Source organism: Lagopus muta, chromosome 8 (assembly GCF_023343835.1).
Source record: "Lagopus muta isolate bLagMut1 chromosome 8, bLagMut1 primary, whole genome shotgun sequence".
Lineage (NCBI taxonomy): Eukaryota > Metazoa > Chordata > Aves > Galliformes > Phasianidae > Lagopus > Lagopus muta.
Window position 1 is genome coordinate 4,779,792 of NC_064440.1, and position 21,006 is coordinate 4,800,797.

General features: G+C 32.7%; 1 protein-coding gene across 5 annotated transcripts in view; it reads left to right on the forward strand.

Moving 5' to 3' along the window:
• The window catches only part of LRP1B (LDL receptor related protein 1B), a 584,143-nt gene that overhangs the window by 441,015 nt on the left and 122,122 nt on the right, over window positions 1-21,006 (forward strand). For all 5 annotated transcript variants that reach the window (XM_048952659.1, XM_048952661.1, XM_048952662.1 and 2 more), the window contains exons 33-40: window positions 8,359-8,499; window positions 10,579-10,704; window positions 12,086-12,217; window positions 14,302-14,436; window positions 14,895-15,024; window positions 18,265-18,391; window positions 18,544-18,695; window positions 18,985-19,109. In XM_048952659.1, coding sequence (XP_048808616.1) covers window positions 8,359-8,499; window positions 10,579-10,704; window positions 12,086-12,217; window positions 14,302-14,436; window positions 14,895-15,024; window positions 18,265-18,391; window positions 18,544-18,695; window positions 18,985-19,109 — 1,068 coding nt within the window. The remainder of the gene's footprint in view (window positions 1-8,358; window positions 8,500-10,578; window positions 10,705-12,085; window positions 12,218-14,301; window positions 14,437-14,894; window positions 15,025-18,264; window positions 18,392-18,543; window positions 18,696-18,984; window positions 19,110-21,006) is intronic.

A 21,006-nucleotide genomic window follows, 5' to 3' on the forward strand; every position in this document is an offset into this window, starting at 1 on the left:
GTTTACATTCTTGAAGGTTTTTTTTTCCTAGCTAACTGTTGTAAACTGTTTGGAAGTTAATTGCTATTGTTCTGGATATTTACTGTTGTTTAGTCCTGTCTAGCCTTTAAGTAATTTTCTTACTATTAGACCCTTCAGTGGTAGCATACAGACAACATGAAACACATTCCTTCCTTGGCATGAAAAAATAATAAAAATGTTGATGGCAGAGTGGCTCTCAAGTTTATCTTCAAAGGAACTGGAAACAAGTTATGTAATTACAGAATCACAGAATTGCAAGGTTGGAAACGACCTGCAAGATCATCTAGTCCAAACATCCTCCCATTCCTATTAGTACCACAAGCTACTAAACCATATTCACATCTCTCTCTACTTTATTTCTTCTATTTATTGTTTTTCTGCTCAAGTGTCAGTCATATTTATTTTTCCATAGACTAAGCTCCAGAATTCCTAGTTCTTTTATTTCTGCCTTTGCCTACATATTTTGATGTATGATATTTGTACAATGAAAGTTATATTCCTATGGAAAGTAAAGCATTTTAATATGCACCAAATTACTATTTTTTCCATGACCTTAAGCATATAAAATTTAATTTATCCTATTACCTTTTGTATTACTAAGGTGCTGCTATAAACCCATGATGAAATTCCATTTGCAAGTCTACTTTTTCTCCAAAAGTGCATTCAGTGCATGTGAATGCAACAGCAGCTATTTTTAATTAAATCACTATTCAGAAATACACATTAATGCTTTTGTTTAGTACCTCACACTGTTGTCTTACATTTGGTCAATAGCAATTTTCTTTTGCTGCTGTGTTAAGGATTCATTTTATTTTGCTTAAATCCTGTGAAGTTTTCTTCTTATCATTTATCAGCTTCTCTGATTCACAGCCCTCTGTTTCCTGCATAACTTTAACACCTACTACTGACACCATTTACAAGTTGATAACAAATATTTTTATCATTTTGGAAACATGCAGTGTTCCTTGTGAGAGAATCTCTGATTTTACTGTGTGATACAGTGGTATACCTTTTTTCAAGATTAAGAAAATGAGAATATTTTCTGTGCTTGTGCTAAGGTTCACCTGAGTTTAAAGTATGATATTCCATATCAGATTTTTGAACTTGTAGCTGCAAAGTCATGTATCACAGATACTTGAGTGCATTTCGTATCAGCTCCTCACAGAAATATAGTTTACGTAAAACTACAAAATTAAACTAACTTAATTAGAAAACAGGAATATGATGTAGATTATATAATGAAGATACAATTTGTTGTGCATTGCTGATTTTTTACAATAAATACTTGTGGTAGAAACCTCAAAGGGTATGTTCTATGGTGGTGGGTGTTAGTGTTTCTCTTGTCATACTTAATATAAAATATAGTAAATTCATATGCTGAATGATTCTGTGTGTAAATGCTTTTTCTATTTAAATTAATAGGAAAAAAAATCAGCAGTACAACAAAATCAAAAACATAACTTCTCATTGGGAATGTAGATGTTAAAACTGTATCTTTTGAACAGAATCTGTATTTAATGCAGCCTTCAAGGTGTATTATCAATCAAAACAGATAGTGATGGTATTTCATTTTTGACAGACACTTTAGTTCATTTATTAACAAGATACCTTCATGCTACTTTTGTTATTGTGGTTAGCTGGCATATTATTTGATTTTTTTTCTTTTTTCCTAAACAAACTTCAAAAAGTAACACCATAATGCATTTCTAGTAACTCAGGTGGTGGGAACTGCGACTTCTCTGAAAGCAATTGTTAAATGGAAGGGGCTGCTTCAATCAGGAAACTTCAGATACGTACACCTTAATTTTCCAAGTCATCAGTCTTCTAATTACTGTAACACCATTCATTACATTAGCATTAATATATGAAATATATCTAGGCAATTTGCCCAGTTCTAAGTACAGTACATAGTTGTCTTCCATAAATACTCAAGCTATCATTAATAAAAACTAATGGCCCATCAAATTTTGCGTTTACCGTACAGCTCAAAATCTCCAAAGGACTGTCCACAATGCTAGTATAGCAATTTCTGGCATTTTAAATTGCTGTTTCCCAATATGTTGCTGCACTTTATACTAATTACCCAACAAAATGGACAAATACAACACTTCTTAACATTATAGCACAATTTCATCAAGATGATTGTAACTAATGATCGTACAACTTTCTGATTAGTATAATCAAACCAGTTTGATATTTAAAGATTTAAATTAGTTTTCTGTAATATTTTCTGAAAGCAAATTGTTGTAAGTTTAGTTGAGTGGCTGTGAGAAACCATTAACTATATTTTAAATATGGAAACAGATTAATTAAGCCTATTATTTACCTAGTAATCACAAACTAATAATCTAATGAGAACATATATATATAGAAGGAAAATGAAGAATTCCAAAATTCTGATTAGGATTGTGGTCAAAAATAGCAGTGTAACATTATTGTTTGTTTGTTTTTTTGTATGAGTGTGACATGATGTGTCATCACTCATCTAGTGGTTTCTGAACAACTGAATCCTTGTTAAAGAGAACTGAGTGTTCTTTAACTCTAAGGGCATAACTGAACAGGTAAAACAAATTAATTTTGACAGATAGGCTAAGAAGTTATACCTCAAGATGCCTGTAGTTTCAAATTTTATTATTAGTATGTTTAAAATATATCTTTATTTTCCAGATTTGCATTTCACTCTCTAAGGTGTTCAGATTGTCTTTTTCCTATAATTTTCCATGCTGTACCCATATATCGTTAGAAAACTTGTAGTGCACCATATAAAACGTCTGTGCCAAAGAAAAATATATGCTAGCTCAATAAGATCACGCAAATAGTGGTACTAAATAGTACTTATCCAGATGTCATGTTAACAAGAATGGAAGAAGATAAGAGTCATAATGAAGCACATTTCCAGTATTTTCTTGTGACAGGTTTTGATTTGTTCTTTTTAATAGGGTGACATAAGGTGTTACCCTCTCTATTCAAAGTCCAGTATTCTAAGGACTAGTAGTGAATCTGTGTAGTGACATATCTTCTATTGTATCCATTGTAAAAGGAAGATAAGAAATCTATGATCTTACATGTCCAGCACACTAGATGGAAACTGTGTGGATGCTGTTCACTTGAGCAGGAACAGTCTCATTCAATAGCACAGTAAACCAAGGGACACGTTTGAACCATACAAATCATGATGCAGCAATAGTTGGTCTCTGTACTAATAATTAAGGGAAGGAAGGATAATGTCTGTGGTAAGGAAAATCATCAGTGATTGAACTTCCTCATTGAACTCAGCATGTTATATTTTAATCTAATTGTAAAAGAATATGCAGAGTTGATTACTTGAGGATTTTGTTCATCTACGTTCTCTACAGCAGTTGTCATCAGGTCGCTTTTTTGGTAGTCTGTCAGGAACTTAGATGTAATTTTGGACAAAAAAGTAAAAAAAAAAAAAAAAAAAAAAAGCCTTAAAGAATACTTCTTAAAAAGAATGCTGCAAAAATAAGAAAATTATATACATTTTGCTGCACTCTGATCTTTACTTACTTTGTGAGTGGGTTTGGGTACATAAAGTGAATTCTGGTATATACCATGTATATGTATGACAGTAAACATCGAAATTATATGATGATCCATTCTGATTTGTGCTCAGAATATTCGAATAAATATTGATATAACAATGTAGAAGCATTTAATGGAAAAGGCTGCACTTAGCCTCAAGGATAGATAATCCATTATTGTGGGTCATCTCATGTGAACAAATAACAAAAAATTTACTATGACTTTCCATGTGCATTATGTCATACAGTTACCAGTATATTCTTCTCTCTCATCTGACTGAGTTTTTTTACTCTTGTTATAAGTTACATCATCAAGATTTTTTTGTTCTGAAGATTGACATGAGCTACTGTAATTTAATAGATCTATGTCATAAAAAGATATTTTCCCTCATCCAATTCTAGCACCTTTGGATGCTTAAGATGAAACATTTCCTTTAAAATTAACTTAGGTTTCACCAGAGTTCCACTTAGGTCTCCAAATCTTCATATTCAGAGTATATTCACTCTGAAGATAGTTTTGTTGTAATAAAGTTGTGAAGACTAATCAGTAAATGATCATCGTCCCTTGTTTTTTTTCAGTGTTTATATTCTTTTGTGGGAGTACAGTTACTGTAATGGAGATTGTTTTTCAGGACTGCAACTTTCATCATGAAACACTCAATTATCTGCCTATAAAAAATAATTGTCTTAAATATTTAAAACTGCAACATTGGCAACTGTTTATTTAATGGGGGGAAAAAAAATATGAATTTACTGCACAGAATTTTTTGGAAATGCAGTGTTTCCAAAGTTCACAAGTTTTTTGATCTAAGATTTTATTTTTGATTCATCTACAGTAATAACTTTGTCTTTCTGAAATTAAAATGCTGATGATGTTAAACTTACGATTATACATACTTTTTCCATTTAATAATTTCATTTAAGATCTTTAAAAGATACATAAATATTAAGAGGAAAAAAAAAAAGAAATGTTCATACTTTTTTCTTCATGAAGAACATTGCTTAAAGGTTGTATTTCATAGTCATTAATATTTTAAGTGTTATGAGTGAAATGCTATCTTGCTGCGAAGCAATATATTTTAGCCTAAGCACGTCCATATATGTTCATTTCTTTTAGTTTAAAAGTGCACATGAAAAACTGAAGATTATTCTGACTTCTGGGAAAGGTAGCAGCAGAACTACATTCTTATTTGATTAATTTACCTAACAAAATATCATTATTATTATTATTATTATTATTATTATTATTACTGAAACAAGATATCTTTTTTATTATTATTATTACTGAAAATATAGGAATTCATCTATGGTTGAAGAATTGTCAGAATTATAACTTCAAATTTAGAATATAAAAATCTGTAACTTTTTTTTTCTAAAGTGCTAAACTACAGAGTGTTAGTCGGTCAGGGTTCGTCTTTCTGACCAAGAAATAACTTGCAATGAGGTGGAAGGAGACCATCTTACTGCTTAGGTTTTGCCTAGGAAGTAAAGACTCAGGAAGGGTGTTGTGGCATCCAAGGGAAAATGAGAGGCAGACACTGTAAAATATTTTATGTACTGTGGAAACTTACATGTAAACCTTGGATTTTGAGGCCATCACATCAAAGATCTTCACATACTTTAGAGATTTTGAGAATTAATGTGTTCAGGGATTGAAATCAGAAGATTGGCTATGGTCTCTGTGCCACTGTTAGGCTCTTTACAGGTTGATATAAGAGATGCCAAAAATTATATTCTGATATGTTGGTATAAAAAACCGCTTTTCAATTTTTCCACTAATTAATGTCTGTTGATTATAACTTGTTTTTTGAAAGCTTAAAAGCATTAAAAGAAATAAAGTTCATTCTTAAAAAAACTTAAAATTCCTCCTCTGAGTAAAATCAGTAGAACTTGCATTCATAGGTAGGCGTTTTGATTTAGTAGAAGTACTGTCAAATCAGCAGCATTTACAGCAGAAGTGGAACCAGGGAAGACTGAGTTCCTGTCTCTTGTATCTTAAAAACAGTAACTTGGACTTCTTTCTTCAACTTAATCTCTGTAAGGCTTCCGTTGCAAAACTCCATACCTTTTATCCTAAAACCTCAGCTCAGTTTTTCTCCTTCTCTTCTGCACAACAAATCTGTCTACTGCAAGGACCTTTCCCCCCATTCCCAAATCCAAAATTTGCAATCACTGTACCCTGTTTCCCACTCACAGTTTTTAAATATCTCCAGTTGTTTTCCCTCCACTCCATTTTCCATCTTCTCTGTGTTAAGACAAAGTATGTGCTGTTGCCTCTCTTGAGCTACATGTAAGGTGATAGGCTGGCCAGTAAAAGTGCTGCTTGGCTATTTGGCTGCCAGAGAAGAAGAGGTCTTCAATCATTCAGTCATTCAGCTATTCTGCAAAATTACTGGGGTTCAAGCAGACAAGATTTTGTACAAAATTTCTTGTGAGCTTGTTGAGAAAATGCGAAGTGTGTGTTCTTAGTTGTTCTTCAAAAGTAAATCTGTACTTCGATAAAGATTACGTTAGTTCTGTGCATTTACATAGTCTCCCCCCCTCCCCCTCCAAGTATTTTAGTTATTAGCAACTAGCAGAAATGCATAATGTCTTTATTGTGAAAATTGGAAATCAGGATGTTGATGTTCCTAAAGAACCTAGTAGAAATAGCTAGCAGCGTTTTGCATTGTTTTTGTTTGTCCAGAGCTAGAAACATCCAGAAGTTCTTCACTGAAATAATGCATTTATGGAATGTCTGAAGGATGACATTAAGAGTTAGCAATGGCTAAGTGTTTTCTGTATGTTTGGTGTGCTCTGTGTTTCAGTCTCACCCAGATAGAAAAGGACTGTTTTGCTTTGATTCCAACAACCATTGAGATTGATGAATAGATGGGAACAAGCTGGCTGAAATTAATTGTGATAAAAATGAAAAAAATTGTTATAAGGGAAACAACTGAAGGCCTTGGCATTGGTTAGGTAAGGAGTTCTTCATTGTGAACATTCAGTTGCAAAGATTTAGCTGAGATCTCATTTTGGAAGTTTGTTAAAGTTTGTAGACTTAAAATTAGTAAGCATTATTACTATTTCATTATTCTTTTGGAAATACTTGCTTTTTAGTAATGATTGTAATTTCAGTTCATACTTCAGTTTTCACTAGACTGAACTGCTGCCATGTAACTCATGGAAGATATTTATGTAGAAAATAATGTTTATATTAACCGTCTCACCCTTATTATGTAACGCTGATGCATTTTATGTGAAATTTCAAAGACTTTTTGTTTCTCTCTTGGCGCATAGCAAGTCACAAAAACATGTCATGCTCAATTTCAGTAGCCTGATTCTGAGGTTGTGGTAGTCTCAGATGTGATACAAGGGTGAGAATTTCTTGGGCATCCCTAGTTCATGACACTTGACTAGTCCCTGCCACGAGACTATCCATTGTCACTCCAACATCATCTTCAAAACACTGAGTGGAGGTTACTGTTGTAGAACATTGTTCTAAGGTCTTGATGTCATCCTTCAGATCTATACTAAAGCTAACTAAGCATTTTAAATGCATATAAATATAAAGAAATAGCAGAAGACTGAAGGACGTTTCTAGACTTCTGATTTCATCTCCTTTCAGTCTTCCATGCCTTAGCAACAGGGAATGCAGTTTTTGTATGAGAGCATCAGAGAAGGTTTTCAGAAGTGTATTTTTCATACTCTAATTTTCATTACTTTCTCATACTCTATTCCTTGCCAAGTCATCTCAAAATTTACAATATATTGCTTTATTTAATACTTTTCACTTTGTCCGTGTTATAACTTCATAGCCCTCTTGTATTTGTGCATGGTTCTTGAAATATTCAAAACTTGATAGAAATACAGCCCACTAGTGGTTTGATGTAAAGTACTGTAGCTTACTACTGTGAGGAAATGATAAACCATTAACACTAGTGTGGGTTTTTTGTTTTTGTTAGGTGAAAAAAGACTAGCTCATTAACTGCAGAGGCTGTTACGTGAATTCCAACAGACAATGAGTCTGTTTCAAAGTTGTATGATAAAAAATGGCACTGACAGATGTTCTATGTTTCTGAACAAAACTAATGCTTATATTTAAATGATGTTTCACAATAACGTTTTCCCAAAGTGATACAAGTGAAATGGAGATAATATACTTCTCCTGTGTACATTTCAGTTTTTTTACTTTCTTTTAAATAGCTTATCTATTTCAATTGTTTCAACTGTTATGAAGAATATTTTTTTTCAGTAATATGGTATTTGTATTTTTATTTTTAATGAAAATTCATATTCCATAGTAACCAGTGCGGGTACAAGAAATTGATCAAAAGTAGTTTGTAGCCTGATTTCACTTAGAATCCTGTCTGAATTTCAGGGAAATCTTCATGACTCGAGTTTGCTTTTTTCTATTGTTTTAATATTATGTTAATTTATAATGATCTATTTTATTATTGATATCAGTGTAAAGTTGGTGATTTCAATCCTTAAGACAGTAACAAGAATCGTAATGATTTTTATGATAATTTTCATACTTAATAATTTGAACATTCAAGTCAGTGAAAACTTGAAACTTGAGTTCTTGTTTTCTTCACATACGTATGCATATAGAAAGGTTTGTGTACAAATCATGTCTTGCAGTAGTACTGAATGTGTTTTGTAATGTTTTCTAATTTTCAGTTATAAATTGGATATAACTCTCATCTTTCTTACATGTGATCTGAGCTCAAAAAATTTTTCCTACTTAGTTTTCAAATATGTGTAATTCATAATGATCGCTCCTCTTAATTTTCAAAACTTGAATTTTTTACAGATAAAAAGCTTTGGTGGGCAGACCAGAATTTAGCTCAGATTGGAACTTGTAACAAACGAGATGGAAGAAACCCAACTATCCTGCGAAACAAGACTTCAGGTGTTGTGCATATGAAAGTATATGATAAGGCAGCACAGCAAGGTAAATTTTAAAATTTTTAACCAGCTGTTAAGTTGTCTAATATCTTTTCCCATGTTATTTTCCAAACGTTCTTATAATAAAAAAAAATTGTCATTGTAATTCAATTACAAAATACCATAAAACGCTTTAGTATTGAATCCATTATTGATTTAAGATAATTGATTATGTCTCCCTATGTAATTTAATTTGTTAGATACTTTATAGTTTACACTGTTGTGATAGCTGGAGTTCTATGAAGAGTCTAGGTTTAAATTTTTTGCCAAAAATTAGCATTGATACATGCACCTCATCTTGAATTAATGAAAGTTTAAATAAATATTATTTAAATAAATGAAGTCATTAACATTCTACGTTACTGCCTTTAAGGCCTTTTAATGCATTTAAATTGACAGAAAATGCAGCAGAAAAGTGGGGGAATATTACTAATACTGCTGAAACTTAATTGGCAAAGTGGGAATTGATGTAATATGAGTAAGTTTGAAGTCATGCTGTACATTTTATGAATTTGGAGGTTATTAGAGATGAAGACATTTGGGAGGTTCTTCCTTCCCACAGAACACAGGAAAGGCTTTTGTAGCTGTTCCTCTTATTTCTCTAGTCTTATATTTTCAGTTTTGTTGACAAAGCCACTAAAATTTTATCCAGTTTTTGCTTTTCCATTTTTTTAATGGAAGATGAATGCAAAGTGCATGGACTTCAGTACAATATTCTTGAACTTGTCAGTAATGTTTTTGCATACACAGCAGTTGCTCCCAAATCTCACAGGCACAAATTGTGTGTTTTTTATTCATAAGTGAGATTTAGTCCTGGTGATTAGTCATTATCCAGTTATCCATGGAATAGTTAATCAACAGGTCTACTTCATAGGAATTTCATCTTTTTTTCTCTCTAAAATCATTCATGAGCAGATTCTCATGTTCAAGTTGCCAAAAATTATAAGAATGTGAAATCATCTTCATTATTCTCAGCCTTTGCTTTCAGGGTTCAGTGTTATTCACTCAGATCCTTATTGAGCAGTTTCCAGAAACACTTTTACAAAACTTAGAAAACACTGATGGTGCTTTGTAAGTCTCACCCTTTCATGTGGTGTGAGGGTACATACAGATTCTTCTATGTAGGCTGTTGTTATTCTAGATTTTATTTTGTATTCTACAATTTGTCCATTTTTCTGAAGATATGTTAGACTTCAAAACTTTACACATCTTTTGCATTTGTATTGTTGGATTACTGGAACACTTTTTTGAATTCAGATTAAGGAATATCTCATGTTTAGAAATAAATATAAATATTTGTTTATATAAATGTGTATAAATATATTTCTAAATTAAAAATAAGTACTATTCAGATTAATAACTTGTGTGTCTTAGTAGACTTAAATGTTTCTTCATAGTGCTTCAAATTTCTGAAATATATTTGTTATATTCTGTATAATGTTTATTGCATATTTTATCGAAAAATGTTTGTACACTAAAAGTAAATGTTTGAGTTCTGAAATAGGAACATAGAGCTGTGAGTTCACATTGGAGGGTATCTTAATTATACCAGACAAGTGCTAATTCATTAGGATGCAGGGTTAGTATAGCATTTGATGAACAATTAAAATATGATCAATTACATGTTAATGGTCACAGAATCACAGAATCATAGGGATTGGAAGGGACCTCCAGACATCAAGTGTAACCCCAAGAATTCCAGAATAAGAGATGCTTTTTAGACTGTCACTGAAAATATTTCAGCATAGTTGCTCTCTAACTTAAAACAGTATCTTCAGTTTTATCATATATTTCTACTGTAAAATGAAAGTTCAAGAAACTGAATTATTTTAAAATATATATAGCGAGAAAAAAGCTGCTGCCTTGGTGAATAAGTACCATAAGAGCGTAGCATGACCAAGTATACAAATAACAGTATAGCCTGAAACGTGTTCTTCTATATTTCATTTTTACCAAGAATTTGCCTGAACAAAATTTGTTTTGTGGTACTATTAAAAAATTGATAGCAACGCTCACTTTTTTTTTTAGTCAGGATTACACTGTTCAGATTATTACCTGTTGTGATTTCTGTCCTGTTATGTTCTAGGTAGCAATTCCTGTCAATTTAATAATGGTGGATGTTCCCAGCTCTGTTTACCAACATCAGAAACCACAAGAACCTGTGTTTGTACAGTGGGCTACAACCTCCAAAAAAACCGCATGGCATGCAAAGGTTAGAAATGCTTTTCGTATTTATTTTTAGCTAACTTCAGTTTTATGGGAAATCTGTAAGTAACTTAGAAAGAAACTTCACTTATTTATTTTGGTGGTTAAAATGGAAGAGTTCAGCGTGGTGAAGAGATAAATTTAGCATTTCATTTGTTTATTTAGCTATGTGGAACTTTTACGGAAAACCTTAAGGTATATTTTTCACTTTTTTTTTAAATAGTCAGAAAAGGAGACCATCTGATCCATCATTTGAGCGATACATTTTGGTTATCCACCTTATCTTAAAACTAATTACGGACTACAGTCTGAAAAGTTGGGTGTCTACTGCATCTACTGTATCTATTACCATTAAAAAGTAAAATCTAAGTATCTATTTCCATTAAAAAGTGAAGCCATATTGTTATACAGAACAGTGAAAGGCACTTTATTTTTGAGGTGCCGTGGTAGTTAGTTATAAACTTTTTTTGTTAATTATTCCTATGGGGTATTGCTATGTAGTATATATGCAGTATATATAATAGACTATAGTTGGAAACAGAATTGAGCAACATAAAGATGGTTTTCTACTTGAGTGCTTGCCATATGCTACTTGGCAACATTTTTTTTTTTATTTCTAATGTATTCTTTTGTACTTCTAAGGGAAAAGAAAAGAAACCTATTTGTTCATCATAGCTGAACTAGAAGATTGAGAGTTGTGTATCAGCATGCTATGTCATTTCCCTTAGAGTTAGAAGAGCTTAGAACTTAGAAGTTTTATTACGAGGACTTGGTGATTAATGCAACAAAATACTTGTTTTAATTTTGTTTATCAAAAGGTGTGATTCATTTCAACTGTTTCTTCCTACTTAATAGAAATGGATGCTTCTGTTTTGTTATTAATGTAGCACAAATGTAGACATTTAAAGTGTATCCAAAGCATGATTTTTTTTAACTGTGTACTTCTCTATTGTTCGTAAAGGGTGATTGCATGACTGAACGAGGTGAGATGCATCTTATGCCTCAGAAGATGTTTTACACAGCCTGAGCTGTGCGTTCATTGAGTTCTGAGGAACTGTCTCTTGCTAAATACATAAAACGTGGATATGCACTGAAAATATTCTTAAATGCCTCATAATTCAAAATAGTTTATTCTTAGTTTAAATTTTCACTGATATTAATTAATTTTGAGATGGTGCTTGAAAATGAACAGTAACTCCCTCCTATTTGTAAAACTGCATTTATAGTTAGAAATGAAGTATAATAATTGATGGATTTTCTTTTAAAGAGTTGGATTCATTGTTCTGGACAGCTATTGAACAGTATAGGAGAACTCTGTTATTCCTCAAGTGTTGTTAATAGGGAAAGTCTCCGTTTTGCTGCCCTTACCTATTTGATTTTTCCCTCAGGTGTAGAATCATTTGTTATGTATTCTGTTCATGAAGGGATTAGAGGAATTCCTCTTGATCCAAATGATAAAATGGAAGCTTTAATGCCTATATCTGGAACCTCATTTGCAGTGGGCATAGACTTCCATGCAGGTAAATATTCTGTATAGTTTACTGTGTATATGTTAGCTATTTCCACTGCTTTAAAAAATGGAAAAGAAAACAATTCAAAACTTCTGAACAAGCCTCTTCCTTCTTATTCAGTTTGACTGCTTCATAACACAAATATCACTAATCTTTTGCCAACAAGTAAGAAGTAAAACTCATTAAACTCTTCTCTACCTTTGGCCAACCTTTTTATTTGATGGTTTTGTACATCTACTTAGCAAAATTTCAAGTTCACTTAGTATTTCACAGTGCCGCCTCATTTTGCATATTTTGCCTTCAATCCAGTGCCAGCTGGTGCTCAGAGCTTTAGTTACATCCTAGGATATCATTCACTGTTTGCTGGATGTAAAAATAACTTTGAAAAATAGTGCCTTGTAGCTGAGAGTTTACTGTATCAAAAAGTGTTTTTGTGTTCTTCGTATCTTTTGTAGTTTCAATGGAAATAAATAGGTGTTGCTTTTGAAGAGATCTACCATAAAATCCTGAAGTACAGCATATTATTGGAATAATACATGAAATATTATTTGTATTTGTAACCTACAAGAATCCTTATTAGTTTAGTACAAATTAATTTAGTGGGTTTTTTTCACTATAGAGTGCAAGAGTGTGATTTCTCTTAAGCTATCAAGAGGTACCTGAAAATTATCCAATGCGATATATAAAATGTAGTGACTGGAAGGTTTTGCATTGAATAAATAACATTTATCAATACTTAAAATTTTTATTCATTTATTTTTTATCTTTAAGTAGTTATATCAAAACATCATATTCAGTATATTTTACAGGATGATTATTACATTTCCATACTTGACTTGTTAGTATTTGCTTTGAAGTTTGTTTTCTAGAAGCGTGTGCTTTAAACTTCCTCTTGCAGTACTGAACATACTAGAAAGAGGATTAAGGAAGAAGCCATGCTTTCACAGGAACCTTTTCTGAAATAAAATTCATTTACTACTGTCAGCTAGTAGATCAGTGGTATCTCCTAAAAATGAGGGTTTTTTAGTTCTCTCTCTTTTTTTTTTTTTTTTACAGTATTTCCTAGATTTTTTTGGAGTGATTGTCAGCTGTCAGTATGTGGAGTTCTTTTGCACAGTTATCACAGAATTATTATTTTTTTCTAGTAATTGCTTTGATGTTATCAATGAAGTATTGTTCAACAGAATTCTAAGAATCCATTTCTAGTTTGAGACTATCATATCTTGCAGTTTCACTTATTTGGTTCTTCGTACTCTCTGTTGAATAAACTTGTATGCTTACACTACAAGAAATCTAAAGGTTCCAACCTGTCACCTGGAAGCAAAGCTGTTGAAAGATTCTCAACAGCTTCATCTGTGAAGTGGATAAGTAATGAATAGATGTTTGATCCTTTACCCTTGACCTGGTTGGTGTCGAGGAAGAAAGCTTCAACTGGAAAATTCTAACTCTTAGAGGCTGTAGGAGCACTGGCTGTTAGAGGTGGTCCTTCCCATGTGGAGCACCTCATTCTGGAGGAATTAATTTCTACCAAATTAGAATGTGTATTGCAACATGGCTGTGTGATAGCTCTGAGCTCTGACAACAGAAATAGATGGAATTGTGCTTGTGGAGTGTCATCACGTGGTTTTCCCCATTCATTTACCAGTGGTAATTTGTGGCAACAGAAAAATGCATGTCTGTGCTTTCACTACTTCAAATTCTCAGCCTGGCCTTTGAGTTTAAATGGTCAGTGAAAGTAACTCTGTACTCAAATGCTGTGTAGTGGTCCATCTCTTCCTTCTTATGGACAATTACCTGCAGTGAAATGGCATGGAAAACAATTTAAAGAAATACTTTAACACACACACACACACACACACACACACACACACACACACAAAAAAAAAAAAAAAGAATCTTAGCAAAAGCTAATCAGACATTTATAATTTTTATTCATTTACCATATCACTCAAATTTATCACTTTTCTTCCTGGTTAAATTTTTTGATACTTCCAGAGCTTAATCTGAACGATTACAAATTTTGTGGTTACTGATGTAGACACCTGTGCTAACATAACTAAATTAATCCAAGAGTTTTCATTATGTTTTTATAGGTAATGATACAATCTATTGGACCGACATGGGTTTCAACAAAATTAGCAGATCTAAACGGGACCAAACATGGAAAGAAGATGTTGTTACAAATGGCTTGGGAAGAGTTGAAGGCATTGCAGTGGATTGGATAGCAGGTAGGAGTTTATTTGTGTCAGGTATTGTTATGATGAATTAATGTATGCTCTTGCATTTCCACTCAAGACTAAATAATTTGATACACTTTCATCACTAATTTATAGTATTCCAGTTATCTAATACTTTTTGTTATTATTTTCATAGTGTATCACAAGGATGTTACGCTCTTTTTTTTTTTTTTCTTGAAGTATGGTGTGTTCTTTTTTGATGAGGAGTGGGTTCAGTTTTAAACCGAAAAAAAAATTGTCTTCTTATATGGATAGTCACAACTGTGACAACCAGCAATACAAGTTTATACTTGAAAACAGAAGGCTAAAAAGGACTGAAAACTAAAATACAAGATGCATGCAGCTTAAAGTATAGCAGTCAGTTTCTGGTTTTAACTTATGCATTTAAGATGTTTAAGTTTCTGAAGTGATGTTTTCTTTTTTCTGTAACTTCACAATATTTTTCCTAGGTAACATATATTGGACAGATCATGGCTTCAACTTAATTGAAGTTGCCAGGCTCAACGGCTCATTCCGATATGTAATCATATCCCAGGGTCTGGACCAGCCAAGATCTATTGCAGTACACCCCGAAAAAGGGTAACATGACTATGGCTACATTTTTTTTTTTTTTTTTAACATTTGCATGTTTGCAATGAAGCTTTTAGGAATCAAGGCCTTTTTTCTAATATAGCTGTTTAATAAAACCCAAAAGTAGTGTAATGGGATGTATTTTGCTATAACTGGACCCAGGTGGAAGAAAATCTTCTTAAGATGTCCTGAGAATTTTCATGAGTTTCATCATGAGGATTTTCATCTGCAGGAAGTACTATATTTTCTCTGTGCAAGCCTTCATTTTCTAAGATGATCATTTTAGCTGAAGTGTATCCATTGCTTGGAAACATGCTTAAATCTGTTAAGTACTTAAGTTTTCAGCTTATCCAAGAAGTCACACTATCTAATGAAGACCTCACTGTGGTGGTGAAATAGTATAAAGGCATATTCTCTGATAGTTATAAATGCCAGTATCACGTTACAACACTCTGCATCAACCAAGGAGATTACCCAAGGTAGCTGAAAGCTGTGTCAGATGAACATATGGGTAACTCTTAAAAATTACATCACTTCTCATCCAACTGTTTGATGAGACTACAATGCATCTCGAATAGAAATGAGAAGTTTCCATTCTTTCAGGCTGTAAAGCTGATGGAGAGCTACAAGTAACACAGAAGCAGTAAATTCTGCAAAGGATTTCCATCTTTTTTTTTTTTTTTTCCACTGGAATATGAAATATACTTTGAGTTGATTTACAGCTCAGAAGATTTAACTGCTACAGTTGCCTTCCTAAAATGTAAACTACATGGTGTGCATCAAAGTTTTAAAGAAGCATTTGAAAATCTACCTCTTCCCAAACCAATAGACAAAGCTGTGTCACTCATTTTCCCCAGGCTCAATTAAATGAGTATGACAGTATGTTCAGGAATGCAGTTTCCGTATTAGCTGGAGAAGTCTGCATCTTTAGTGAAGTGATGAAGAATTCAGACTTCTTAACAAAAATTGATGTAAAATATTGTCTGCAACTTGCCCCAATTTCTTTTATGAGAATATAGTTTTAGTGAACTGTGTGTTTTGCAGATTGGAAATGCATTTAAAAGTGAAGGTGAAAGTAAAAGTAGATTTTATTTTCTGCATAATGCAGTTGCTTGTGTCACAAATCATTATGGCTGGGTTCATGTGGCACCACGAGTATCTTGGCCATATCTTCTCACAGTTCAGAATTTACGTTGTTTGTCAGGATCCGGATTTTTTTTTTTTTTTTTTTTACTTTGTGCTCAACATGTTCTTATGTTAACAACGAACAAGGAAGAAAAAAAAACAACAAACCTTTGCAGAGTATTGCATAAGAGTCTAATAAAATCTTTAGACCAGAAGTGTACACCAAGATTCTTCAAAACGCTATTTCATTTACGGTATAGTTTCCCTCAGCATGTACATAATATACTTAGATAAGTTCTGTGAAAACACAAAAGCTTGGACTCTCTTTAATACTGTGCCACAAAGTGCTCTATTCAGATGACTCCAATCAAAGTAAATTCATGCAACTAGGATAGCAATGTTTTTGTAGTGAAGTAAATGTATATCTTTATAGAGGAAGATAAAGACCTGCTTATCCTCTGCATTATTGTCATCTCTTTCCTTTTGTCAGGCAAAACTTTCAAAAGTGTACCTCCCTTCCTGCCCTCTCCTTGCCCTGTCTTCACATTTTTCATTTCTCTTGAAGCTTGAGTTGACAGCTTTAAGAACAGAGTGGAAAATAGTAGTTATTTGATCTCATTGAATCTGCCCATTATACCGAGATATGAAGCAGCCAGCATTCAGCTGGTTGGTAGCATTATTTAAAGTTAAGAATGTGTAGTTCTATAAAGGAGTGTCCTTCTCCCTCATCAGGAGTACTTATTCATTTAAAATGCACTTGGTTTCCATTTTTCTTCTACAATTAAATAATTTTTTCTGAGAGAGCTCAAAACTGTGCTTGAAATACAGAGCAAAGGTCATTCTGAAATATTTCCTAGACTTTGAATCTTCCTCCATTGAAGACATTTGGGAAACTTCAGTTGTGTTTGCATTGTTGAATTTTAAACTCCTATTTCATTTTCTTCACAGATATATATTTTTTTAAGTTAATTCTATGACCACATCAAAATTTTGTCATTTGCATCTTTGTGTCAGCTACTTGGCTTATATGTGGGATAGTTCCTAGAAAAGTTGTTGTCATTATTCTGGCATTGCAATATAAATACCAAATAGCTAGGTAGCATAACACTGCAAAGGTGGAAGTATTTTAGAGCTTCTAAGAACATTTGGGAAGATCAAATTTTTTCTATGCTATTTAATGATTTACTGATGTTAATATATCAATATATTTCTAACCATCAGTGCTCCAGTAATGTCTTAAGTAATGTGTATTACCTTTTCAGAATTTTCTTTGGAGGCTTCTAGATTTTTTTAAAAATCTGATAGTTATGTTTTTTTTAATGTTGGTTGGTTGGTTTGTTTAACTAACTAGGCTGAGAGAATACTGCATAGTTGAATATCAAATGCTTGCCTTTCAGTAGTAAATAATTAGTTGATATCCTGTGTTAAGGATATTCATCTCTGACCAGATCTCTGAATACAAGTTCAGTTACATAAAAAAGTGCTGTTAGAAATCTCAGTGAAGTAAGTGCTGTCTGCAGGTTCATTAGCCTCCTCCTGCTATGTCTAAAGCAATAGAAAAGTAGGAGGTCAAAGCAGAAATTTATCATAGTGTCTCACCTTGAATCAGCGATGTGTCTGTGCCAGTAAGTGTACAGCAATGCATACAGAGATAAGTAAGGTGAAAAGGTTTTCCCATGATCATTAGGGAGGCTAGCAAAACAACTTTCCTCTACCATTTCCCTAAATGCTTTCCTATTTAATTTTATTTAGACATACATCTCATGTTTTATCTCAATGTTGGTTAGATGCATGATTTTGTTCCAGTAATTTCTGTTTTGGTTTTACTTTCCCAAGCACCAAACCATATTCTTTAAGCATACCATTGCATATTGACTGATAAATTACGATTTTAAGAGTTACTTCATATGTAACAACTCAAAAAAAAAAAAAAAAAATTGCTTAAGTAGTTTATCAAACCAGTAGATTTATCCCATAAAGGTTATTCGAAGGTGTATAAGCATGAAGTATCTATTTGACAGTGATGATGCATTCATTTTGTTTTCAATTGAAAGACAGTATTGTACATTTTCATCTCTTTGTTTTTGTGTTAAATTTTAATAGGTAATTTGTGTAACTTTTTAGGTATTTATTTTGGACAGAGTGGGGACAGATTCCTTGCATAGGAAAGGCATATTTAGATGGATCTGAGAAGGTTGTTCTTGTGAGCCTGGGGATTGTGTGGCCTAATGGGATTTCCATTGACTACGAGGTTAGTTTCTTTGTTTTTGATTATAATTTGAAATATTTGGTGTACATTATATTTCATTAAAGTCAATGTCTTCCACATCACAGCAATCTTACTAACTCTTAATGAAATACTTGGACAAGATTTTTGATGTTTCCTTTAAAATTAATCTTTAGGAAAATAAATTATATTGGTGTGATGCTCGTACCGACAAGATAGAAAGAATTGACCTTGAGAGTGGAGGGAATCGGGAGATTGTGCTGTCAGGGAGCAATGTGGATATGTTTTCAGTTGCGGTGTTCGGAGCTTACATCTACTGGTCTGACAGGTAATTTATTTTTCATAAGCATTTGAGTCTCAAAATGTTATTTCAGTGCTAGGTGCTTCACCTTTGTAGGATTAGCCATTCCTTAGCAAGGTCACAGAATGGATAGCAGAAAGCTATGCAGTTTGAAAGAGAGGGTATCTTTGATACTGAAAGCTAAAGCATATCAGTATCATAGATGAGAGCAGGTTTTTCACCTTCTGTTAGATGAACTCTCTGCTGCCCTTCAGTCATTTGTTTGGTGTGAAGTAGTTGAGGATTGTTGATCAGACATCTTCAACTTTTTTGGCAGAGCACATGCAAATGGCTCTATTAGAAGAGGCCACAAGAATGAGGCCACGGATGCTGTGACCATGAGGACTGGCCTTGGAATAAACCTGAAGGAAGTGAAAGTCTTTAATAGAGCACGAGAGAAAGGTTGGCTGTTCTTAAGGATAATATTGTTTCAATATCGACTGGTGGTACTTTTTATGTATATTAAAACTTATAAAAAGTTAAATACTCACTGATTTATGGCAACAAATTTTATTATATCTCCATTTTTTTCTTAGAATTTTTTTTAGCTAAGATTTATTTACTATGAAAATACATAGAAAAGTTTCTTGTAAAACCTTGAGAGCATTTAAAGGAGAAAGTCTGAAATCAAAATACTTCCTATCATTCCTTTTTTGTTTTTTTTCCTGAAAGCACCCAAGTCTCAGGAATGAGGTGGACTTTGAACTGTGCTTTAGAGAACAGCAGTCTCAGGCTGCCTCAGATTTCTTTTGGAAAGCAGTACATTTTTTCACAGCTAGAAAATCTCAGTCTCTCAAATATTTATTTCCTGGGATTCCTTGGTCTTGAGTCCAGCTTTTTTGTGTGGGAATAGTTGTAAATAGTTAGATATAATTTATATTTAATTCGCTTTGCAATTGAATAGACAATTTCATATACTGAGAGTATGGCAGAAACGGATGAATTTTATCTCCCATTAAGTAGAATCTTTCTTTTATCTATTTTTTTCTCCTAAAATTTGAATTCTGTTGAGTCTTTGAAAAGCAAAGACATCTGTGAAAAAATAGCAACAAATTTTATCACCTTTGTATGCAAAATATATTTGTTTCCGTAAGCTAATGTCATTAAAAATCTATCAAAAATGATGAGTATTTCCTTGGAGCTGCTACTAGATGAAATTTAAAATACGTGTTCAAAAACACTGAGAAGGAAAATGGTACTTGAAAAAGATATTTTTAAAGAAGATATTTGCAATAGGAATATAATTCTAGTGTTGGTAATACTCAAAGCTTGTTTTAATCACAGCATCACATATCTGATGATCAAATTTTTATATACATCTTTCCTAAATAACTGCATCAAACCTAAAATGTAAAATAAATCTGCATTTTGAAAGAAGATCTATTTAAAAATCAGTGAAAAGAAAAAATCCAATTTTTTCTCGAATTTGAATAGTTTTGAGAAGAATGAACATAATTGTATTTTGCTAAGGAGTTCTGCAAGTATTTTCACAGTTTTGTAGACATATATTGTGGATAGTAAATGTCCACAGAAAAAAATGGATGTTGTAGCTTTTAACAAGGCTAGAAATAGTTAATGTCTGCTTGCTTGGAAGGGCCCTCTGTGTAGAATTAAGAAAATGGAGCAATTGAATAAAAATATGTAATGATTTTTATTGATGGCTTGACAGATTTGGTTGCACTAGGAATGGGAGAAATGGTTACTGAGGCTAAAAAAAAATTTTGATGTTAGTTCGAAAAACGTAACTGAATGAGTTTTTAATACATTTTTCAAATTTTACTAGGGTACAAATGGTTAATGTCTTTGGGAGGGGCTGTCAGTGAGCCAGGAGGACAAAAGGGAAAAAAACAGGTGAAAAATACTTTTGGAATGTTTTTTCTGTATCACTCTATTATATTTTACCTATGTATACTTTTAATTTTGCTGAACTAGAAGTAGGTAATATTTCTTTAAAAAGGAAAAGGAATTAGCTAGTTTCCTGACCTTTTATTAAAACAAATAGAAAAATAAGCAAACAAAATCAACTGACCAAAAGAAAAAAAAAAAAAAAAAAAAAACCCACACAAACAACCTGTGCTGATTGTCAAGTGATCAATGCTTTTTTTTCAAACACCTGTCTTACCTTTTCTACTGAGCCAGTCCTGCTGCAGTGCTACTCTTGAGGATAGTCCTGTTCTTTAGTTCTATTCTACACATGTGTAAGGATGTCCCCTAATTAATCTGTTTTTATAACTGGCTAGTTTTACAGATACAGCTGGTGAACTGTGGAAGCGCTGAAGTTTACAAGAGAGATTGCAGA